Raw genomic sequence first — 24632 nt, 5'->3', positions numbered from 1 at the left:
TGTTATTTGCTCTGTTTATAAGACAAGTGTTGGCGCACCAGTGACAACATCTGTCTACAACAGACAAGTGTTGCTACACCTTGAGCAACACCTGTCCACTGCGTGCCAGGAATTTCATTATTTAACACATAAACATAATAAAGAAAAGCCTTTATTTAATAAGTAAATTATCCAATACAAGTATCATGCAATTATAAATAATTGGCCTCTAGGGCTTACACCAACACTTAGAACCCTTCCCCAAAACATATGAAATCCCGACTCTCTCAGGACCTGGTTTAGCTTCAGACTTGTCTAACAATTCGTCATCCCGCATGCCTTGGCCTTCAACGAGATCCTCCTCATCAAGCCCTTCCTTAAATTTATCGATTAACATGTCCACACTGCGGTTAACCTCCGGATCCACCTGACCTTCACTGTAATCAGCTTGAGATTCCTCAAACTCACTCCCCTCGTCAAAAAGACAAGAATCCTCTCCCATAGCGTATCCCCATTCCTCCACGATCTTAATCTCCACTATGATTTCGTCCACCAGCACAAACACACTTTTTTTGATTATGTCAAGTTCCGGTGTAGCTATTAAGACTCGCGCGAAGTCTAATATGGTCTTTTCAACAGAACTACTATCCGTTCGAAGGAACCGTCCACTTTCAAAAACGCACAGCTGGAAGAATTGCTCATTCCAAGCATGAAGAGGAACTCCATACAAACGGACCCAAGCACCTCTCCGATAAGGTGATGTCTCCTTATCCCATCGCATCCAATTCCAAAAAACTAGTTGGAAGAACTCCTTAGCATTGTTGATCACTGACATAGCATCTCCATTCTCAGTGCTATGGACAAAAACCTTATCGGCACCCATTGGAATGAGAATCAGATCACTAAAACCCGCGTCCATAATTCTGTTATGCACCACAGAAAGCGATTCACCATTGAAGACTGTAGCCACTACCCCTTTGTAAGCCCACTCCGTATCATTAGGCTTCGATTTATAGCTTTGCATAAAGACTTTGCAGTCCTTGACTGAATCATTTAGCTGCTCAACCTTATTCGCAGACTTTACTACCCCTTTTGTTGAGTCTGCCTTTTTTGACTATCTCCTCCTGCCGAGCCCCTAGCTTGATAACCACCTCCCCCACCTGCACTCCTTCCCATGGGGCACTACTATCCTTCTCCGCAGTAATATCAATACTACAGCATAATCATTAATTTTCTTCGGCGACTTATTATTACCAGCACATCCTGTAGGCTCTACATTCCTTGCTGAGTCTTGCTGCCCCACTTTCAGCTACTGCACTTCTTCTCCTTTTCTTAATCCACCCCTTTGCCTCTCCGAGTTCCTTCCCACCCCGGAAACATTGCGTTCAAACATGGCAACACTAACTTTAACCCGAAAATATCCAAACCAAACATTGTTGATAGCATTCAACAATTTTGTCACGTTTTTAACATTAGAAAATTTAACGAAACCGTAAGGTTTACCGTATCTATTTCTTTTTTTTGCAACAAACACGTCCTCCAGCATACCACAGACTTTAAAACCCTTCCTCAAATAAAAGTTCGACATTTGTGCTGGAAAATTTGTGAAATAAAAAGATACGTACCGTTTTAGAGCACAACCCGAAGCACCACCATCACCAATCTTATTATGTGAACGCTCAACATCGCCATTCACATAATTTAACTCCGCACTCGCACCGCCGTTGTTGCCCTTAACCGTGCCTTGGCCAAAATGATTTCTGCCATACTCTTGCTTCTTCAAGGAATTCTTCTCCTCCTGCATAACACGGTTATTATAAACAACACACTTAGAATCATGAATTTCTTCCTCCCTTCCATGATTGAAACCCAAACGGTGTCTATCTGCATTCCTTCCATCGTGATTTCGGCCGGAATCTCTACCTCTACCGTCCTCCCTTTCCTCCTGCCTACATCGCCGGCCACTGGAAGCTTTCCGCCGCCCTTCCATGGCTGAAAACGATCACGTTCTAGAATTGAAGGAGAAGGATCGCGCAACACGCCAGTTCCTTGACCGATGAAACATGCTTCGCCCTCTGTTATATCGTGACCTGCTTCTTCCAGATCGATAGTGATTGCAGACCTGGTGATTGGGAATACAACACCGATCGTGAGAAATATCTCGTCCAGGTTTCGAGCGCGATCGCGAATGGTGATCATAGGTTCGTCTATATCTGTCCTGTTTTCGTTCATCCCGTCTAAGCTCTTTCCACCCTCTCCGTCGCACCTCAGCCCATTCTCCACTATCAATGGAATCGCCCCCCGTTTCTGCCTTACTTCCGGTGAAGGCGATGACCGAAACTGCCGTCCTAGGCTTGCCCTAGAAGCAGCTCTTCTCTCTCTCTCTCTAACTCTCTCTCTCTCTCTATCATCGCTCTGTTTTTTTAAATATTTTATTATTATTATTATTATTATTATTTATATTTATATATTAAAATTTGTATTTTGATTAAATTATAAATTTATTAATTTTTTCGGTAGTTTTGGTTCCGGCGAACGAATAATCATTGAATCCTACTCTAAATCACTAGTATGGCTATCGAAATCATGAGCATTAGCATGTAGGTTCCAGATCCAAGTAGTAGTATCGGGTCCCTTAGCTATTGTTCTTGAGAAATGACCAAGTTTTGCCCATTGCTTGAAAGAAGTTTTTATGGGATCCCTATCTACCAAAATTTTGACGGGTGCGTTTGTTACAGATTAAAAAAATAGTGATTTTGATGTAAAATAATTTAGAGATTAGTTTTTATAGATTTTTAGAAAAGTTGAATTTACATTGTGTTTGTTTATTATAATAAAAATCACTTTTTATAAATAAAATAATCTTTAGTTTGTTTAGATACAACTTATAAAAGTGATTTTTTTAAGGAAAACACTTAATAGCACGACACATGGTTGTCGTCTAGGAAACACCGACACTCCTCAGATTAGGCGTGTCTGTGTCGGACACGTGTCGGTGTCCGACACCGACATTGACACTTATGATTACACTAAATTATGTCACTTTTCCAATTTTTTATCGGTGTCGACGTGTCTGTGTCTGTGTCGTGTCCGGTATCTGTGTCCCCGCTTCATAGGTTATCGTCAATAGCACACGACTAGTATTAATGACCATATAATTAATTACTCTCCTATCTTAATTATTTATTTTTTTGGGTAAACATTTATCCTTGAATTTTTATGCGCCAAAAAGAATAGTTAATTTTCTTTTGTTAAAATAAATAAATTTAAAATTTGCAAAGAAAGATTCCTATAATGTATATTAAAATGACAGGAAAAAAAAAAGTTAAAATTTCGAATGATGTACACGAGTTGACTGAAAAGTAGGGATAAAAAATCATGTTAGAAAACTTGTTGAAATATTTTATAAAAGTTGTATTGTTTGCAAACTCTAATCCTAACCCCTTTTTCCCACATTTGTGGAGTTCAGCTAATGTCACATGGTCATGTTATAATAACACCCTTCAACTGAATGCGATCTTCCGTTTCATGTCCATGACTTTTATAGAATTTGCAGCACTTCGTTATGTCTGTCCTTGATGATTTCTTAATCTCTCTAGGGAATCTCACCCCGGACTCTACAAACTCGTGTTTATACACTCCTACAAGATTCGTTCTCTAGATGTGCTCATAGGAGTGTATTTAGAGAAATTACCACGTGGTCCTCACCCTGTTGTTCTGTTTGCTGGCTCAGTTGATCTGATTGGCTATGGGGAATCGTCTCCTAGTTTCGCATGATATTTACATTCATTAAGCAAATCTTGCCAAAACACTTCAATATGAATCTCTTTATGTCTAATTTCAACTTGATTGATTTGATTAGTATCCTCTTCAACATCTTGATGTGGTTCAAGCTTACTCCCTCCCTTGTAAAACTTTTGTCCTTTTAGCCTTTTACTTTTATCCCAAAACTTTGATTCTTTTAAGAATTCAATGTACAATTAATGATATTTTACCATTTGTACCTTACAAGAATAAAAACATTTATTAAATGACCAAAGATTTGGGACGGAGGGGGTAACAAAATTTAAGCACTCTTCAGCAGCATCTCTTAAATCATCATTTACTTCAACATTACTAGGCCCTTGACTAATAATTCTCCTCTTCTTGGAAAAAAACTTCCTCTAACTATTTTCTCCGTCCCTTCTGCTGAAGCAATTGTTGCAACAAAATTAGGATTTTGCATTGCTCTTGCCAAGAAACTCCTCATCTGTTTTTGTTTCTATTTAAGCTTTCCTTCCACTGTTTCAAAGGAAAATTCTACTATTCTGTTGATATTAAGTACTAAATTATGAATATTGTTTTCTCCATTCCAACAATAGGCAGGGGCGTCTCCGAGTTTTTGGAGGCTCTGTGCAAAATATAAAAGTGACCCTTTAATAAAAATAGGCCATAATAAAAGAAACAATGCAAAATTAGCTATGAAGCGTCTAAGAAACAAGAAAATCTCTATTACGCATCTCTTCATTTAATAAAACTATAGTATAACAATTAGCTATAAAACGTCTAAAAAATTTATTCACAATAGAAAAATCTCTTTTAGGACATTTTGTAACTAATAAATCAATCATTTTAGAATAAAGAGAATCTCAAGTATTTGAGTGCAATTACTAGTTTTATATCTGTCATTTACTAATACTACTACCCTATAAAAAAAATTTAGAGCCCCTATTTTTATGGGGTCTTATGCCGTCGCACATGTCGCACACCCACAAAAGACCCCTCTGGCAATAGGAATAATAGCTTATATTGGTGGTTACTTGAAGAGATCTACCGATGGAGAGATCAATTAGAAAGATTGAAGAAAGCATCGTAGAGTGCAGCTGCCGAGACGTCGTCTCTCATCTCTCAAGAACAAGGCTTCAATAGGGGCTTGGGTACTGTTCTGGTAAAAAACGAGGGGGTTTGTATTATTGATCAAATGGTGTGATTACACTCAGTTCAATCCCAACAACCCTGGGAGTTTAATAAGTCAGAATTCGATCCTTTTACAAATGAGAGTATGGAGCTATTTATAGAGCTTCTAGTCTTCTTCTCCAAGCAAGGGTTCCTAAAAATCCGGTCCTTAGCATCTTCTTCGGTGGTATAGCGTGAAAATAGGGATGAGAACCTTGGTCTCCAAGCTATGGCAGTTGCGAGAAGTTTATTTCTTCCTTCTTAAGTTAGCGGTTGATACAAGGAAGGAGAAGATATTTACAGTAACACAGAATCCACCCTTTTTGGCGTTGCCTTAGAGTTTCAGGTCACGCCCTAGCTTCTAATCGCCTATTGGGTATTTTAGGGTTTACTTGATTTGGGCTTATCATCCTTTTTACTCTAATTGGGCTTACTGGATATTTTCTTAAGCCCATTGCCCAGTCCACAGCCCCCCAAGCACGAGGTCCAGAGGAATGAAGTGCTTGAGTAGGATTCGAATTTTCCCTCTAAAACCTGTAGCGCGGGAAGAATTTCATCGCGTTCCTCCCCACTTTCTGGCGCACGTTCTTGTACTCCTGGACCATATCTATCAACCGCTTCTCCATTCACTGATACCACGATGGGATATTTTCTCTATAAAATGGAGCATTTGATAGAATCAACTCGTCACATTCTCACCTGCTCTCTTGAAAGTTTTCCTTCTGCAGTATGTCTCCTAAAAGCCTTCCCTTTGAATGTGGTCAGTCTCCCGCTTCCCCCGTCATTAAACGACTCCGCCGTATGCTGAACCTGAGTACGGAGGACTTAATGGACGATTTTAGTGAATTCTCGGAGTTTGTCAAAGAACTTAATGATTATTGCTGGAGGTTGACCAAGGAAGAGAAACGTTTTCTTGACAGTGTGCTGCGTCTGGAGAAGGAACTGAAGGATAGTGCATCCTTTGTGATCGCTGTGGAAAATGTGAAGGAGTGCCACGCCGAAGTCACTGAAGCTGTTGACAGCCAGATAGAAATTACGAAAGAGACTATGGGTGTGCAGGAGGAAATCTTGGGGATATGCTTCAATGAGGAGCGCAGAGTGGATGATCGTCTGGCGATGCTGAATAAGGAGATGAAGCCGCTGGTGAAGAGGAAGAGGGCTCTTCAAGGCGAGATTAGGGATGACATTGCTAAGTTGATTACCCGGCGCCATTCTTTGGTGGACCTTCTGGACAAACAAGGCGAACTAAGAGAGGATCTGAAGCCCATTGACGAGAATATGGTGAAGGCGAAGAGGGTGAAACGGGCATTGGAGGAAATGCACCGTATCGCCGTTGCCGATGCTGGTGAATTGGGGAGCTCTACCATGCCATGAAGTCTTTTATTTGCTCATCTTTCCGTTTTGTGCTTTTCTTTCTAGTATTTGTAATTTGCTTCCGCATTTTGGGATCTTTGTTATTTTCATTCTGTTTCTTTGCTTCCGTTGTATTTCCTTTATAAGAATTTGAATATTTAAGCAGTTTCCTTTCCTTATGTGTTGCTCTTCTGTTCTTTTTAGTACCGCCTCCCCTTGCAGTCTTCAATAACTAAAATGGGTCAAATTTTGACTTCTTGGAAACGTAAAAGTGACATTTTTTCGAGATAGTCAAAACTTGGTGGTTGCAACCGTCCAAGCATTTATTACTACCGTTAATAACGATGTTAAGGTTAAACATTGACTATAAATATCACCTGATAAAACTCGAATTTCCATCAACTTGTTTTGAATCCTCACGATGGAAAAGAACAATGCCAAAATACCTGCTGCTGAGAGGTCTCAACCTCAGCGAAGGAAGAAAAGGGTAGAGGCATCTACCTCTAACTCCACTCTCTCCCGAAGGTCTAAAGAGGTCAAAAAGGTGGAGGTTATCGTTCTTTCCTCAGATACCTCCGATTCTGGTAGTGGTGATGAGGATTACGTTTCGTTTCTGGAGACCTATATTCCTCCCGAGCTTTCTTCTCGTGCTTCTTCGTCGGGTGACGAAGATGGATCTCGGATTACCGTGGAATCCAAGATGACGCTTCCTGAGCCTATGCAGAAGGATTCGAAATCCGGGTGATGGGGCTTTTTAGGAATACTTGTTGTTTTTTGTAACTTGGTTTCCCCTTGTTGTACTTTTATCTTCTATCATTAATAAAGATTCCCTTTCCTGTTTTGAGTTGAATTTATTTTTGCGCTTTTCATTTTCCTTGTCTTTGACTTCTTCTCTTTGGGCACTATTCCGATTATTCTTGTCGCGCCCTAGAAGGCGAATCAAACTTTTATCCGGCGGGATAATTAGTCCTGGCGTGACCGTTTAATTAAGGGCGCCTCTCTATCCGCCTGTAGGCGTCGTATTTAATTATCTGACGATAGATCTTCTAAGGTTTATTCTCGAGATACGCGCTTTGACACGTACGTGATCCGACGATGAATACGATGCTTACTCGTTCGAACCTTACAACTTCAAATTAACTGTTCGGAATAAAGTCTTATAAATAGGGGTTTTACTCTTTCTTTTTCCTTTACTTCTTCTGCAAAATCTTCTACTCCCATTCCGATCCAGTTTACGCTCTCTTCTTCATTCTCTTGATAAAGGTTTTCAACGGTCTCCATTTTAAGACGACTTTATCTCCCTGCTTCGAGGTCTTCCTCCGTTTCATAAGGTATTTCATTTCATACCTTTCTTCTTTTCGTTAATTAGGACTGTTCTGAGTAGGAACCCTAATTTCTCTAATTAGGTTTAGAACAAATGGTTATTTTGAGGGAGCTAGATGAGGATGAGGGGAGAGTTCCTATTTCTTCTCCTAGTTATCTCGAGTGGGCGCAACAAGTTCGTGCCCACTATACTAGGGCTAACGGCGTTCTTAATAGCCGGGGGTTTTATTCGGAATTGTGGGGTTTTGATGTTGGGAGTAGTAGTAGTGATAGTGATAGCAGTAGTGATAGTAGTAATGACAGTGATTGCGTCATAATCTCCCCTTCCTCTTTCACAGGAAAGCGGAAGAACCCCTGCCGAGATCTGGTCGTTGCTGACTACACTCCAGTCACCATGGAAGTTTCTTCAAAGTATACTAGTGTGGAAATGGTGAGGAGCTTTAGGAAAGCTGTCAAACTCTCTGACTCCCTTCCTCGTGAAGATTTGATTATAACCGAGCCCGTCAGGGAGGGCGAGTTCGTGTTTTCCCAGAATGATACCCCGCCAGATTATTTCTATCTTTATACTGGCGTGATCCAGCCCCTCAATATTTGGTTGCCTTTCACTTCTTTCGAGGCGGAGATGTTGAGGGTTCTTAATGTCGCCCCCACCCAACTCCATCCTAATAGTTGGGCCTTTATAAAAGCTTTTGAGGTAATGTGTTCAGGTTTTAACCTGGATCCCTCTGTTGGTGTTTTCTTCTCTTTTTACCAAATAAAGAACCTAAAACCTCAATCTCTAGTTTCCCTTAGTAGTCAGCCCAACCGCCGTCTCCTAAGTTTATATGCCTCCAATTTCAAAAACTTCAAAGACTCTTTCTTTCGGGTTCGCAATGATGAGAAATTTCCTGATCTGATGTATGATGAGGTTGAGGATCCTTTATTTCCTTTCTATTGGACCAAAAACCCTAGGCTTATCAAGGGAGCCATCTTTGAGGCTTTGAGTGATTTTGAGCAAGATACCGTCAACTTCCTTGATTCCTATGCCCTTATGGATACCGCTGACGTTCTTAGGTGTGAGGGTAATAGTGGCGCCTTGGAAGAATATTTGCGTAAGTGATAAATTTGTATCTTTCTTTATTTGTTTAATGTTGATCTCGCCTCGTTATTAACTTGTATTTCTTTGCCTTCCTTGTTTTTGTAGAGAGAATGAGAACTATCTCGAATGAGGAGAGGTTGGCGTTTTTGGCAAAAGCTCGCCAGCAGAAGGCCAATCCCGCCGTTGCTGTGGTCGACTCATTGAAGCAGCTACAAGTGGAGGAAGCTGCTGCCAAAGAAGGGCGAAGTAAGAAGAAGCACGAAGGGCGGATCCGTGTCGAGATCCCGGGGAAAACAGCTCCTGGAGCCAAGGAAACCGAGGGTGTTGAACCTCCTCCTCCCAAAAAACAAAAATTAGAGAAAACTACTCAAAAGGCTGGGGGTGCCGACAAGGGCAAAGGTGCGGCTTCCAGTTCTTCTCAGCCTCCTTCTCAAGATGCTGAAGCCGCTGCGCCCCTTTCCTGGAGCTCCTTCGATCCTCTGGAGTTTATTGAGAGGGGAGTAACCATGGTGGGTGACATGACTCGCTTCGCCAACACTTCGACGGAAGACCTGAGGAAGAAAGCCTTAGAGTATGAAGTCAAGGGTACTCTCCTTAATTATCTGTTGACAAACCGCCAGGAGCAAGAGGTTATGGAGGCGAGGCAAAAAGTGAAGATGGTTGATGATAACCTCGCTGATATTGAGAAGAGGTATTCTGAAACTAAGGCGAAGCTGGAGGATGACATCAAAAAGTTGAAGGAAGAACGGGAGGGCGAGGCAGAGAGGCTGAGGAAAGAGTATGAGGAGAAGCTGGCCAAGATTAAAGAAAGCTATGCCGCTTCTGAGACCAAGCTTAAAGAGAATGCTGCTGCTCAGGACGAGAAACTTTCTAAGCTTTCCAAGGAGAAGGATGAGGCGGTACTGTCTGTTGGGACCTTAGCTGATGAGAAGGTAAGGTTGGAGAACGACATCAATGAGCTTCAACTCTGTGCAGCCAACCAATATGATGAAGGCTTCGCCTTTGCGATCGAGCAGGTTAAGTTGCTCTTTCCTGATTTGGATGCTGAGCGCCTGGGCGAGGCCGATGCAATGAAGCAGATAGTTGACGGAAAGCTCGTCCCTTATGTTCCTCCTCAGTGAATGACTTTTTTTTTTTTTTTGTTGTAATAGATTAAATTTTGCCCTTATGTGGCTTTTGTAACTATTCTGTATGCCCCTTTGTGGCCTGAACAATTTACCCTTTATTGGGTTTCTATTAATCCCTTTATTTGCAATGATCTTCTTTCTTCATAATTTTGCGGATGAATTTTGCATTACGTTGTGAGGTAACGCCTTCTGTTATTCTCACCTTGGAAACTTTGTCCCTACACCAGTTATATCTTCAACATTCTATAATAATTGTGAATCGATAAAAAATACTTTATACCTGTTGTCATTTGGCGTTATAATGAATCGCCTTGCCTTGGTTGTGTGTAAGCTTCTTCTGGCGGTGTTGATAATTTCGCCTTTCTTTGCTGTATCTTTTTCTGACGCACCCAACTCGTAAGACTTACAGGTAACGCCAAGGCTTTGCAACCTTTTTAATTTTTCTTTTTCTGACGTACCCAACTCGTAAGACTTACAGGTAACGCCAAGGCTTTGCAACCTTTTTAATTTTTCTTTTTCTGACGTACCCAACTCGTAAGACTTACAGGTAACGCCAAGGTTTTGCAACCTTTTTAATTTTTCTTTTTCTGACGTACCCAACTCGTAAGACTTACAGGTAACGCCAAGGCTTTGCAACCTTTTTAATTTTTCTTTTTCTGACGTACCCAACTCGTAAGACTTACAGGTAACGCCAAGGCTTTGCAACCTTTTTAATTTTTCTTTTTCTGACGTACCCAACTCGTAAGACTTACAGGTAACGCCAAGGCTTTGCAACCTTTTTAATTTTTCTTTTTCTGACGCACCCAACTCGTAAGACTTACAGGTAACGCCAAGGCCTTGCAACCTTGTTTAATTTTTCTTTTTCTGACGTACCCCACTCGTAAGACTTACAGGTAACGCCAAGGCTTTGCAACCTTTTTAATTTTTCTTTTTCTGACGTACCCAACTCGTAAGACTTACAGGTAACGCCAAGGCTTTGCAACCTTTTTAATTTTTCTTTTTCTGACGTACCCAACTCGTAAGACTTACAGGTAACGCCAAGGCTTTGCAACCTTTTTAATTTTTCTTTTTCTGACGTACCCAACTCGTAAGACTTACAGGTAACGCCAAGGCTTTGCAACCTTTTTAATTTTTCTTTTTCTGACGTACCCAACTCGTAAGACTTACAGGTAACGCCAAGGCTTTGCAACCTTTTTAATTTTTCTTTTTCTGACGTACCCAACTCGTAAGACTTACAGGTAACGCCAAGGCCTTGCAACCTTGTTTAATTTTTCTTTTTCTGACGTACCCCACTCGTAAGACTTACAGGTAACGCCAAGGCTTTGCAACCTTTTTAATTTTTCTTTTTCTGACGTACCCAACTCGTAAGACTTACAGGTAACGCCAAGGCTTTGCAACCTTTTTAATTTTTCTTTTTCTGACGTACCCAACTCGTAAGACTTACAGGTAACGCCAAGGCTTTGCAACCTTTTTAATTTTTCTTTTTCTGAGTTGATCTTTGATAAAGATTCAGAGCTCAAGTTTGAGATAACCATTTTCATTGATTCAGAGCCCGTAACTTAATCAGGTTGACGCAAATATTTTGACATATGCAAGAAGATATAAAATACTAGAATTTTGAAATTCAATGAGCCTCGATAAAAACCCCAGTTAAAACAGGGGAAAAGAGTGTCTCATTGTCTTTTTATTCATTTATGAAAACGGTTCTTATACATCGAACTGGTGAATAAATTTTTTATGAAAGTCAGCATAACTCTCAATTGAGTTTCTTGGAAGGTTCATGTACCAACGCAGGGCGACATCCTTGAAGGTGCCGGCTAGTAATTTACACTTTAGATGTTCCGGAGCATTGATTATGGCGGTTTGTGTCCCAATTGCCATCAGGTGCTCCCTTGGATCCGTCTTTCCGTCGAAGGTAGGAAGGTGAGGAACCTTGATTGTTTCCACTACTTGGGCATCCCACAAGTGTTGTGCTAAGGGTTGTACGTCCATGACGCCCTCTCCCTCCTCCTCCTCCAAAATCAATTTCGCTTTCTCTTTCTCATTAGTTCTTTCGGCTTCGATGGCCGCAATCTGAGTTTGTAAGCGCCGTATCTCTACGACGGCGGCTTGCAGGGTGTTAACGCTAGAGCTATCGTTGTTTCCATGCTCTCCAGCCATGTGAAGATGTTTGATTCCTTGTCTAGTTGCTGTGATAGGCTGGGATCAAATGATTTTACCGCAGCCCCACGGTGGGCGCCAAAATGTTCTGGTAAAAAACGAGGGGGTTTGTATTATTGATCAAATGATGTGATTACACTTAGTTCAATCCCAACAACCCTGGGAGTTTAATAAGTCAGAATTCGATCCTTTTACAAATGAGAGTATGGAGCTATTTATAGAGCTTCTAGTCTTCTTCTCCAAGCAAGGGTTCCTAAAAATCCGGTCCTTAGCATCTTCTTCGGTGGTATAGCGTGAAAATAGGGATGAGAACCTTGGTCTCCAAGCTATGGCAGTTGCGAGAAGTTTATTTCTTCCTTCTTAAGTTAGCGGTTGATACAAGGAAGGAGAAGATATTTACAGTAACACAGAATCCACCCTTTTTGGCGTTGCCTTAGAGTTTCAGGTCACGCCCTAGCTTCTAATCGCCTATTGGGTATTTTAGGGTTTACTTGATTTGGGCTTATCATCCTTTTTACTCTAATTGGGCTTACTGGATATTTTCTTAAGCCCATTGCCCAGTCCAGGTACTGTAGGGTGTCCAAGTCCCACATCAAATAGTACGAAATTCTTTGTGGTGTATTATTTAATAACTAGTTTGGTTCTCCTCCATAATAACTAGCTTTAAGGCTTCCCAAGTGTTTGTGATACTTATATAAATGCTGGAGATGAGGCCAAGATTTTCTTGCAATCTTTATGTCAAATAGTAGAAGGAAAAGGAATATTTCAACAGAGGAATCTATATAATATAAAGAGACATACATACTCAATAAAAGAAGAATCAATGAAATTCACGTAAGGAAGAAAAAAAATAGAATCAATGAAACTCATAAAGTATTCCATTTGAATACAAATTGTGTGCGATACCAGAGCCTAATCAGCACAATATGTGAATATACAAGGATCACAATTTTTAACATTATGTACTTGTACACGAAGTTTTATATATACTTAAGAAAAATAAGATTGGCAGAACACGGAAAACTACTTTGGAGGTATCCAATAATACACTTCTTTAAAAGAAGGAACCCTACTAGCTAATATGAACAAAAAGCAATCCATTTTATTAACGAAAACATGATTCTGAGACTAAAATAATAACAAAACTAGCTGCCAAGTAAATCGAGCAGAATTTAGAGCTGAATGAATTGAACAAAGACAAATCCATTAAATAATAGGTTGTACCTGTCAGATTCAGACTTTTTTTAAGATGCATGCTTAAGGTCTTAAACATAATAGCAGACTACAATTGCACTAACATCTGAGCAGCTCTTTTAAATCACTTATTGAGTTCTTTAAATCAAAATAGCAACTTGAACCGAAAGGACGATGATTTAGTGATCGGTTATGAACAAACAAATTTCAATGAAATGAGCAAACAATAATTGTTCAACCTGTCAAATCACTAGCGTCTAGTGCAAGGAAGACAGTGCTCGAATTTCAAATCAATAGCATCTATATAAAAGGGGAATCATGAATCATATTGATGTGTGCAAGTGTTGCCATCCTGAACTATTCAATCATATTTATGCTTTATTAAGAATTTAATTTAACAACGAGCACAAAAAAGTGAACAATACATTTAAGTATATGCTGCTGCATATATAATTATGGAGAAAATAGAATTATGCTTCCTACAAATCAAATAACTACCTTTGTAACGGCCACTAAGACTTCACCTTGGCTTTATAGTGATAGCAGGAAAGTGGCAGCAATACAGAGGCAACACCTTTGCATATTCCATCATGCTTTCATCAACAGGTTCAATTTATTTTTCAATTGCAACAAAAGTTTCATGTAGAAATATGATCAAAACAACACATTGACATTAGGCAACTAAATCAGTTGACTACAATAGCCAAAGCTGGACACATGATGCATCTGCTGTTGAAATTCAGAGTTGTTGTACTTACTGATATAGCGATAAACGCATGCTGCTTCTGTGATTCTTCACATCTGGACCCATTGTCCAACTATCAATAGACATCTCAAATATAATATACATTCTTGAGACATTTTTATGTATCAATCTGATTTCATTAAGAGCTTTTGCAACACTAGTGCAATTAATCTATAATTGTTGTTGAAATTGGTGTCGAGGAGGATAATTGGAAGCGTGACGTCGCGTTTCGTAAAGGGGAACCTCCATGTGAGAACCGTTACTCTCTGTATCTTCTCCAAAAAAACTGCCCCACATTCGAGGATCCCGATCCTCTCCTGTGTGTTATTTCCTGCTGTCTATCGTAGGCTGAAAACAAAAGAAACTAAAGAGACAGAATATGTGGTGAAGAAGGCTGAGAGGGATGGTGAGGCGATGACGGCGGTGAAATAGGAGACTTGCTATAAAATATACTAGAAACATACTTTGTTGTACATCAGAAACAAAAACCGTAGATAACAGAACTCCCACAAAACAAAATTTTTTGTGACATCAACGATTCAGTGCATATACATTTCAGATAGATAAGAATGACAGAACATGGAAAACTACATTAGATAAATAAGCTTTGAATGAAAAATCAAAGCTTGTTAAAGTTAAAAAAGACAAGGAAAAGGCGAATAAACCTTTAATTTTGACTCACTTCACGCGCCATAACAAGTTACTTCTTTGGTCATAATAATGCAAGGAATAACAGGATATTATATTTCCCAAACCATAACAAGTTTGCTTTCAGTCTCTATAGACCTGTATCCATGATCCCATTCCCTCACCCAAGATATCTGGTGTATTCTACTTCTGTATCGAAATGATTTTTTTAATATATATAAAGCATCTAGATATTAGCTATTGTTGATTAAGAAAACCATTGGCTAGTGTTGGGTTTTAAATATTGGATACAATTTCGCAAAAACAACAATAGCCAAATGTTGGACCAAGATGTCGTAGCATGTCCGTACAACATGTGTCTCTTGAAGCAGCGCACCTAAATTTTGTTTTATATCATTTTGAAGATTTGATTTACAAATAAGTTCATACTTATCCAGCAAGCTAAAACGCACCTTCTACTGCAAGATACCTAAGGCGGTTTGTTTTATTTGTTACAAAAATATGTTTTATATGTTGTGGGGTAGTGAGGGGAGTGAGACACGGTCTCATATCTAGGAGTTCCTAGGTAGAGTATAGCACGAGTAGTAGCTAGGTGACAAGTTGTAAACGGGGCGTTTACTGATAACTTAGAACTAGTACTATTATAGTGGATTCCTCCTGGATTGGTATCCCCATAGTAGGTGTGTTTACACTGAACTGGGTTAACAAACCTACTGTGTTCTTTATTATTCTGCAGTTTATTATTTTGCTTGTCTGCTGTTTGATTTATATAGACAACTGGTGTAGCATCTGTCAAAGCATTTGTCCACTGCGTGCCAGGAATTTTAGCTAGAGCAAGTGTAATACAATTAGTACAAACTGAACCCAACAACACTCTTATGACATCAATAATTTTCAAGTCCTACCAATTTCCCAAAACACACTTATCCAAAAGAAATGACAAAAGCCTTATTTCCATTGAGTGAAGCAACTAAATAAATGAAATGATGAAACAATGTTGAAACATAAATATCATAATACCTAGTTTTAGTCTTACAACAGACCTCTTGAAATCATTTCACGAAGAAGTTTCTCTGCCTTATCATTTTCATCTTTATCAAATAGAGAATGGATAATAATTTCATACGTTGCAGCATTTGGAATGCAACTATTGTCTTTCATTTTTGACAGCATGGTCAATGCTTCGTCAAACAAACCCTTGTTACAAAATCCTTTGATCATAACAGTATATATATGAACATCTAGATTGTAGCCTTTGACCAAAAGATCTTCAAAAACCTTTCTCGCATCCTCCAGCCTTCCACCTTTACACAATCCACCAATAAGAATAGTGTACGTGCACATATCTGGCTGAATATCGTTCTCTATAATTTTGGTTAATAATGCAATTGCCTTGTTAACATCATGGTTTTTGCACAAAGCATCCAATATAGAATTATAAGTAAATATATCAGGTGGTTGACCTCTATCATGCATCTCATTGACAAGCTCCAAAGCATATGAGATTCTTCCTGATTTGCACAAACCATCAATAAGGGAATTGTAAGTTACCACATTAGGTATAATTTTTCTGCAATGCATTTCATTGAAGAGATTGATGGCTTCATCTACCATTTTAATCTTACAAAATCCATTAATCATGATACTGTAGCTATGAACATCAGGAGCCACTCCCATCTGAGCCATAGTGTTGAATATACCATTGGCCTTGTTAATTTCTTTAACTAAGCAATATCCATCCATTAAAGAGTTATAAGTAACAACATCAGGTTTAACACCTTTTCTCATCATCATAGCAAACATAGTTTTAGCTTCTTTCACTTTTCCTTCTTTACAAAATGCATCAACCAATATATTAAAGGTATAAATATTATGGTTGATGTTTTCCGATACCATTTTATTAAACAGATGAATTGCTTCTTTTAACCAACCTACGATGCAAAAGCCGTTAATTAAAGTATTGTAAGTGACTACATCAGGAGAAAGTTTCTTAGCAATCATTTCAGAGTATAAATGAAAAGCATGATTAACAAGTTTATCCTTGCACATACTATCAATAATTGCATTGTACATTACCACATTAGGTTGAAGCAGTTTCTCATCAACTCGTCTCAGCAGTTGTAGGGCTGTTCTTGTTTGTCCAAGTTTACATAACCCATTGATCAAGGTCCCATAACTAACATGACCTAACCGGAATCCCTGCGCTACGACCTTATCATGAAAGTTGAATGCTTTATGGATCTGACCTTTGAGACAGAGACCCTTAATGAGTGTAGTCAATGTTATGACATCTGGATGAAAACCCTTTTTGAGAATGTTGGCAAATACAGAAAAGGAAAGAGAGATTTGACCTAATTGTGAAAAACAATTGATCAATATGTTGGAAGTGACTAAATCTGAGGAAATTCCATTTAATTCCATCTCTCGATGAAGTGAAACAACAGTGGAGTATTGATTGAGTTTGACAAGGGAACCTAAAATTTTACCAAATTGGATGATGGGTGGTGTAGGATTTTGATGCACTAATTGATTGAATTTGGAAACGAGATTTTCTTCGTCTTTGTCTTGAGAGTATAGTGTTGTTGTAGTTGAAGAGGAGAAGAATCGAATCAAATTAGGGTTTTCGAGTTTTTGAAAATGACGAGAAGAAGCAACATACGACATGGTTTTTGGTTTAAAATGAAAATCGAACAACAAGGAAGAAGTGAGCTTTGCCTATCTATGTAAAATGGGTACCTGGGTTGGGTTAGGTAGCGCTATTTTTGTAAAATGGGTAGTGCTTTTTTGGTTAAATGGGTGGTGAATTTTTTAAATAATATTTATATTGATCATATTAAAGAAATGGGTAGCGTTGTACCAAAAACATGAAAAAGAAATGGGTAGTGTTTTTTTTTTGTTAAATGGGTAGTGCATTTTTTATGGTACATAGTTTAATAAATCTAATATATTAATTAAATAAATGGATCAAATACATTATTAAATTAATTTTCGTTAAAGATTTTTTAATTTGGGGCATTTTGGTACTTTCAAATATAATTAACATTTCGATCTTTCTCTTATACAAAACAATATCTTAAGGGTGCGTTTGATTTGTAAAGAAATAAGGGATAGGACAGAACAAAAATAATTGTTCAGCGTTTGATTTAAAAAAGGAAAAAGGACAGCACAAAAAAAGTCACGGAGGACAGGACAACTATCCATTTTTTTTGTTACTCACTAAAGTGGGGGACAACTTTAAGCCACTAGGTTTGGTCTAGTGGCGAGGGGTTTGGCTAGTATGTTATAGGTCATGGGTTCGATTCCCACTCATTGTAAACAAAAAAAAAAGTGGGGGACAACTTTTTGTCCAGCGGACAAATAAACAAAAAATACGTTTTTATCCTTTAGGTTATCTCGTTGCCTCTTCCTGGAATTTTTTTCCTACCCGACAATTATTCTTTTACCCCTACAAACACATTTTTCTTCCAATATTACTCTTTTAATTGTTTGACTTCAACCCTACAATTTTTTTTTGCCACGCAAAAAAAAATTATAGTCAAATTTTCATACCGGAAAACTTTAATAAAAAATTCCTGGAGGAAAAAAAAATCCGGAATTTCTAGCGTGCGTTGTTCAAGAGTATTGCAACATATCTGATTGCTACAAAACCAATATTTGAAAGGATTTTGATACTACCCATCAACGAGGCAGTATCAAAATTTTTGGTTGCTCTTCATGAATTTTGATACCAGTTTATTGTATCCAAATCCCCTATCTCTATGGGAATTTTCACTTCTCACTCCCTTCACCCATTTTCAATTTCTTCGCTCAATTCAATTCCGGCGGCGACGGTGAAAACGGCGGCGACGGTGGAGAGGAGAGAAAAAGCAAAGAGAAAAGGGGCTAGATCCATAATTAGTTGTTGTTGAACGAGAAAAGGGAAATTTGATTTGAGATTGGGGATTAGAGATTTGGAAACTGGAATTGGATTGAGAGTGAGAAGGACCGAGGTGTTAGTTTCTCATGATGTTGGAGATTTCTGGGTTTATGAGATGAAGATGATGTTGGGATTTTTTTATTAATTTTTTTTTTCCAGAAAAGAAGATGAAGATGATGAACATTGTTCATCAAATTATGAGATGGTTTAATTTTAATTAGAATTTTTTTTTAAAAAAAAAGTAAAATTATGCATTTTTTAACTAAAAATTCATTGTACATTAAAAAGGATATTACAGTAAATTTTGTATTATTTTGTCCAGTACTTAACATATCAAATAAAGTACGGTACAAAATTGTTTGTCCTGTACATCGATCATCAAACAAAGTGCAGTACAAAAAATTGTCTTGTAACTCAGTCACTTGTCCAGTATTGTTCTGTCCGGTAATCATCTTTTTGCAAATCAAACGCACCCTAAATCTACTCAATTTCTATCTTCTTATACTCTCTCTCACCCTTTTCTCTCTTCTCATTTTCTCTTCACACCCAAACATACCCTAAATCTTTTGGCAGCTATGGAAATTGATGATATATCTTTGAGCCATGCAAAAATTGAAGAACCACAATTGAGAATCTCTTAATATACAAATCCATGCAACATAGAAGCACTTGAATATTAGCTACTAAGGTAGATTTTAATCATTATCAACGCTTCTTGCAAAATAAAACTCATAGATTATATCTTTTTGGAAGTCACATATTAAGTTGGACCCTAATCATTATCAAAGTTTTTTTTTTCTTTTACAAGAATTCTCTTTGCAAGCTAGATATGATGACAACTTAGATCTTTTGGCAACAATAGCACTACAACAAAAGTGTGTTTTAGCTTCAAAAATTTTAGCGTCAGCCACGACACGGACGCTACAAGCGTCCCCATTGTGTCTGTTGGGCGGACTCTACATCTTTTTCAATTTAATTTAAATTTTTAATGAGACATTAAATTTAGCATCTGCCAAAGCAGACGTTACTTAGAAGCTAAAGAAATTAAAAATACAAAAATATATTAGTGTCTATAATGGCAGACGCTAAATAGACCAAATTAATAAAAAAAATTACATTATATTATAAAACACTTAAATTAATAAAAATAAAAATATTAGTTTTAGCCAACAATTATCTTCCCTCTCTGATGAACTAACCCTCAATCTCACAAACCCTCAATCTCATTAAACTCTCTTCAGTTCCCAACTTCTCAAATTTCACACAAATCTACAATCTAAGCCAACTCTTTTCTCGATCGAACCCGATTTTGCTAAATTGGATAATCTTTTCCCTATAATGTTCACGTTCTAGGGATTTGCTTTTCTCCCTGAATCATCATCTCTACGATAGTACTGCAATCCAATCCAACTCCATCTGAAGTGCTTGATATATAGCAGGGTCTTCAGACCCGACCATTTCCCAAGTCGCTGCTGCAGCCAGCCACCAGGAACCCGTCGGAGTCGCGAAAGGTAGGTAGCTCCCAAACCCCATCGGCCTTCTCTTGTCAGCGAGGTTAGCATCACAATTAATCTTGATAATACTGCTAATAGAAACAAGTAGGATTGTGTTGCTGATACTCAGTTAGCAGTTTCATATTCCTTCATACTTTCTAAAGTAGCAGCCGCTGCTGTATTCGTAGATTATTTGAGTTTGTATTTGTACACAGCAATTTCTGGTGAAGGATTATCACTAATTTATTTATTTATTTATTTTCTGAATTTCAGCATAAGCATCGTTATCTGGTGTTTCTGTTCAACTCATGCAAGTCCTTTACTGCTTGTTGTAAACTTTCAATAACAACTTTCAACTATGGCGCTTTCCGGAACTGCCTTATCCTTCAATGTAAGCTTCTCATTGTTTTAAACCTTAAAACTTTGCTTCTTTTTCTTATTATTTTTTTTAGCGGAATTTAGAAGTCTCTTTTATAGGTTCTTTAAAATCACCACTTTAGAGTATTTGTGTGTTGATCAACGATAAATTGATTTAAAACTTCCTGGATTTAATATAGATTCAATTCAACTACTTGAAATGGAAATTTTGGAATGATTTATAAGTTTTTTTTTGTCAGTAACCTAGTGGCTAAAAATTTCATTATTTAAGGTGAATAAGTGGGTTGTCCGGGGGTTCGAACTACGGCCCCTGCATATAAACTGTGATGCCCCTGCCAATTGAGCTAAGCTCACGAGGAAGAAATGATTTATAACTCTAATGGATTGAATGTTAGTATTTTGTTTACCTAGAATTTCGTTGAATGATTGAAAAAAGGGTGACCTTTTTATGAATTTTACTTAAGGAAATTGTACTTCATGAAATGCTGAGGAATAAAGATGAAGTTATGTTTTCCCTTTCAATCTTGATTAATTTTGAGTTTTTTCATGAAGGGACTTTCTTCTACTCTCAAGGAGTTTAATTTCTCGCCGGGTTTGTTCATGAATAGTTTTAACAAGCGACATCATGTTTGTCTGTCATCCTTTGAGCCAAATAGGTTGGTTTTTGGAAAAAGTGAAAGAGGAAACCAACTATCTATTTCTCCTAATCAATGCCTCAAGTTTCAAATGAGAAGATTAGGTAAGTTTCTTTTGCTTCAACCCTTAAAAATCAATCCAGGGCTCTTTTTGTATAATATTATAATTGAGTAAATCGTCATTTTAGTTCCTAAATGTGTAAAGTTGTGTTTACTATAGTCTTTGAATGTATTGGAATTGAAATTACAAAAACATCCTCGATTATGTTTTTTGTTAGTGATTTTGTGGACTAAACTTATTAAGAGGAGACATTTAAGGACTATTCTAACTAATGAAAGACACATTAGTGGATCAAACTCTCTAAGGACAGACAAATCCAGGGATGTTTTTGTAACTGTAATACATTCAAGAAATATAGTGAGAGCCCTTGACACGTTCAAGGACCTAAACAACTGTTTATTATAGTTTGTGTCTAGTGAACGAGCATAGAAATTGTTGGTTATTTCTTTCTGTTGTCTTGATTTTGCTGCAGTCTGATTATATTTTCATCCATGGCCCTAACTATTCTGTACTAACTATTTTACTAAATTTAATGTTTCATTTTATGAAAATGTCGTTGATTTCTCTCAAGGACACGACAGGGAGTAAAAAGCGAAGACTCATTCTGCTTGGAAATTGATAGTCACGGAAACTTCTCTCAACTCGCTAATTCTCTCCGTCGTTCAGTCATCATTTCACTGCCGATGACTCCTCCTTCAATTGGTATATCTCAATCTTGCTCCCTCATCTCGATCTCTAATCTTCTGAGTTCACTGACTGTATTTTCTTTGTTTACGTCTATTTTTTCCTCCTTAGCTAACCGTGTATTTGGATGATGGTGGGTTGAACAAATTCTCCCTCCCACTATTGATTGTTTTGATTGGCTACCATTTACAAGCTAACTTTCATTTTATTATAGTATATTGTATTCAAATTCTGATGAATTGAAGTGTTTCTAATTTAACCACACCCATTTTAACCAATTTTTTTCGATTCTTATGAAAAACTAATGATAGACATTGACTTAAGCCTTCAAAGTTTGTACCTACTTTGTGCTTAAAACTGAAATTGGTTTTATATATGCAGGTAAACCCTATGAATCTTGTGTCCAGGAACAAAAAGATACAAGATATTTCAATCTTGAAGGGTCATTGCCAAGACCTTCTTGCTTCCATGCAGGTGATTTTTTATTGTTATTCTACTTCAATGCATTTTAGTGGGTTCTATATGTAGAATTGGATTTTAATTACGTTAGGTGGTCGTGTCTTTATTGGTTGTCCATAGCTACATGGTGCTTTCTTTGGTAATAATATAGATATGTGTGTGTTTGTGTGTGTGAAATGGAAACAAGAGCTAGGATTTGTGTTTGGATCTTGAGTTGTGCATGATTTTCTTTGAATTTGGATGACTTTTGATGTGCTTGCATGATGGCTAAGTTATCCAATTTATGTTTAAGATTTATTATACTTTAAGGGAATTTTTCTTTTGAATCGTTTAAAAATGCACAAGATCAACCAATAAGAAGCTTGCTGTTGCATTATCTTTAGATAATTACACATATATGTACTTGCATATAATTATCTACCTCTATGACAAAAATACTTATAAGATTTACTTACCAATATATGGCTTTTTATTATCTACCTCTATGCATTATCTCTTTAAAGTGTTGATGAAGATCTGACTTACCAGCTTCAGATTTACTTACCAATATATGGCTTTTTATTATAAAATTAGTTTACCATAGGGAATATATTAATATGTTCTCCAAGAGTGTAAGAAACCTTTTATAAGTATTGCATGTAACACTCTTAATTTTTAGTAAATGTGTCTATAAACACTTTGAATTTGATCTGTTCCTCAAATCAAATGGACCGATCTCTTGAAGAGAAAATTTCACAATTGGTCAGTATAGAGAAAAAACTCCTAAATTTTATTCATACTTATACTTATAAATCATGGGCACATATTGTTTAATTGCTTACTTGCACATGATATTGCATGTTAGTTTTTCTAGTGGCATAGTGTTGATATTATTGAAGGCTTAAATTTTGGCATTTTCAACAAATATTACTAATCTTACCAAGAGGCTAATAACGTATTAGTAAAGAAGTTGAGTTTGATTATCTTTGATAATAACTTGGTATTTACTCTTTGTTATGTAAATTGAAATTATAGCATTTTTGGGAAAGTCATAAGCCACTAAGCTTACCTTGCCACACTCAATAGTCTTCTATACTCACTTTGAAACTGAATTTATAATTTCTAGCTGCTGGATTTATTGATTTTTCAATTTCCATTTTCATAAAATATGCTGGTACATTTTATGTAGTGGGAATTTTGATTGAATATTTGAATGCTTAAATATGCAGGACAGACATCTGGAACATTTGAGTCAATTGACAGTGCTTTTGGGGTTTGTAATGATATTAGTGTCATATCGATTTACAGGAACAACATCTAGAACATTTGAGTCAATTGACACAAAATGAAGACAGTCGAAGAAGATGATGAAATTAAGTTGCACATCATTGCCACTATTTCAGCACTTGTACCAAAATATCTTGCTTATGCTAGATTGGTATAATTGAATCTTTTAGCATCTATATATGTACAATTGATATGCAATCATTTACATAGGTCGAAGGTAGGTGAATTTCTATTAAACCGGTGTATTTAAAGTTTTCCTAGATTCATAGGCATATTGGTCCAAGGATGCAGTATGAGTTATACTAATGACATTATTTTTGTCGCATTTCTAAGTTATTAATTGTATAAATACAATTGTGTTCTTGGCTTTCTTTTATGCCTTTGACTCTTTATCTTTGGTTTTGATGACCTTAATGAGTACATTGGTAGAGATTTTATGATTGTTATCTTTGGTTTTGATATTTTAATGAATATATTGGTAGAGATTTTATGGTTGTGAGAAATTATGGTCGCAAACTATGAAAGATAATAATTTTTTGATGTATTTTTAGAAATACAGGATAGGTTCCTTTCTAGGATGAGTTTTTTAAATTAAAAAATAATAAACAAAAGCGTCTGCTTTAGCGGACGCTATATAATTCAGAAACTAAAATATAGCATCTATTTAGAGCAGACGCTATATTTAGCGTCTGTCAAGCGGACTCTAAGGGTGACGTTTTATAACACCAATATATATGTGTAGCGTCACCCAAAAATCGAAGCTACTAGCGTCTGCCTCATATACATGTCACTAGCTTCCGCTTAGCATCTAACGGGACGGACGCCAAATAGCGTCTGTTGGACGCAACTGTCTAGCTTCGGGCATTTAAGTGTCTGCCACGATGTAGACGCTAAGCTGACGCTAAGTACCTTGTAGCGTCCGCTTTTTGCCATTTAGCGTCTCTTTTTGGCCGACGCTCCAAAGCAGTTTTCTTGTAGTGAGAAATGGATGATATCCCTTAAGTCAGGTAAAAAATGAAACATCATAATTGAGAATCTCTCAATATACAAATTTATACAATATAGAAGCACCTGAATATTAACTATTAAGGTTTCTTGCAAAACAAAACTCAAACTACATTTTTTTAGAACTCACCTATTAAAATGTATGAAATTTTCAAGCACTTTTTATGTAATTTTTATATTGCAACTAACTATT

General features: G+C 37.3%; 3 protein-coding genes across 5 annotated transcripts; 1 reads left to right on the top strand and 2 right to left on the bottom strand.

Moving 5' to 3' along the window:
* Window positions 1-208: 208 nt before the first annotated feature.
* On the bottom strand, window positions 209-2211 carry LOC123905000. The gene is made up of 3 exons (XM_045954602.1): window positions 1903-2211; window positions 1605-1777; window positions 209-995 (listed from the first exon to the last, which is right to left on the bottom strand). The coding sequence occupies exons 1-3, from the start codon at window positions 2209-2211 to the stop codon at window positions 209-211; spliced, it is 1269 nt and encodes a 422-aa protein (XP_045810558.1).
* A 13031-nt stretch (window positions 2212-15242) lies between these two features.
* On the bottom strand, window positions 15243-17326 carry LOC123908765 (putative pentatricopeptide repeat-containing protein At1g12700, mitochondrial). The gene has a single exon (XM_045959488.1). It carries the CDS (start codon window positions 17204-17206, stop codon window positions 15575-15577), a length of 1632 nt encoding a protein of 543 aa, XP_045815444.1. The 5' UTR covers window positions 17207-17326; the 3' UTR covers window positions 15243-15574.
* Window positions 17327-19713: 2387 nt separating this feature from the next.
* Window positions 19714-23937, top strand: LOC123908766. Of its 3 annotated transcripts, none has more exons than XM_045959490.1 (6): window positions 19714-19973; window positions 20225-20342; window positions 20882-21068; window positions 21596-21727; window positions 22091-22183; window positions 23377-23937. In XM_045959490.1, exons 2-6 carry the CDS (start codon window positions 20310-20312, stop codon window positions 23466-23468), a joined length of 537 nt encoding a protein of 178 aa, XP_045815446.1. In that variant the 5' UTR covers window positions 19714-19973; window positions 20225-20309; the 3' UTR covers window positions 23469-23937. The 3 variants fall into 3 exon arrangements, with proteins under 3 accessions (XP_045815446.1, XP_045815445.1, XP_045815447.1); XM_045959489.1 differs by having other exon boundaries at window positions 19717-19969; XM_045959491.1 differs by lacking the exon at window positions 21596-21727 and having other exon boundaries at window positions 19739-19969.
* The last annotated feature ends 695 nt before the right edge of the window (window positions 23938-24632 follow it).

This window comes from Trifolium pratense, linkage group LG2, assembly GCF_020283565.1.
Source record: "Trifolium pratense cultivar HEN17-A07 linkage group LG2, ARS_RC_1.1, whole genome shotgun sequence".
In the NCBI taxonomy this organism is placed as follows: domain Eukaryota; kingdom Viridiplantae; phylum Streptophyta; class Magnoliopsida; order Fabales; family Fabaceae; genus Trifolium; species Trifolium pratense.
This window is presented reverse-complemented; position numbering and strand designations above follow the sequence as displayed.

Coding starts and splice junctions, on each gene's coding strand:
- LOC123905000 (XM_045954602.1), bottom strand. CDS start 2,211: ATGAACGAAAACAGGACAGATATAGACGAACCTATGATCACCATTCGC. Junction 1,778..1,902: donor GGAAAGGGAGGACGGTAGAG/GTAGAGATTCCG, acceptor CGTGTTATGCAG/GAGGAGAAGAATTCCTTGAA. Junction 996..1,604: donor TCGGGTTGTGCTCTAAAACG/GTACGTATCTTT, acceptor CTTTATGCAAAG/CTATAAATCGAAGCCTAATG.
- LOC123908766 (XM_045959490.1), top strand. CDS start 20,310: ATGGCGCTTTCCGGAACTGCCTTATCCTTCAAT. Junction 21,069..21,595: donor GTTTCAAATGAGAAGATTAG/GTAAGTTTCTTT, acceptor GATTTCTCTCAA/GGACACGACAGGGAGTAAAA. Junction 22,184..23,376: donor ACCTTCTTGCTTCCATGCAG/GTGATTTTTTAT, acceptor TTAAATATGCAG/GACAGACATCTGGAACATTT.
- LOC123908765 (XM_045959488.1), bottom strand. CDS start 17,206: ATGTCGTATGTTGCTTCTTCTCGTCATTTTCAAAAACTCGAAAACCCT.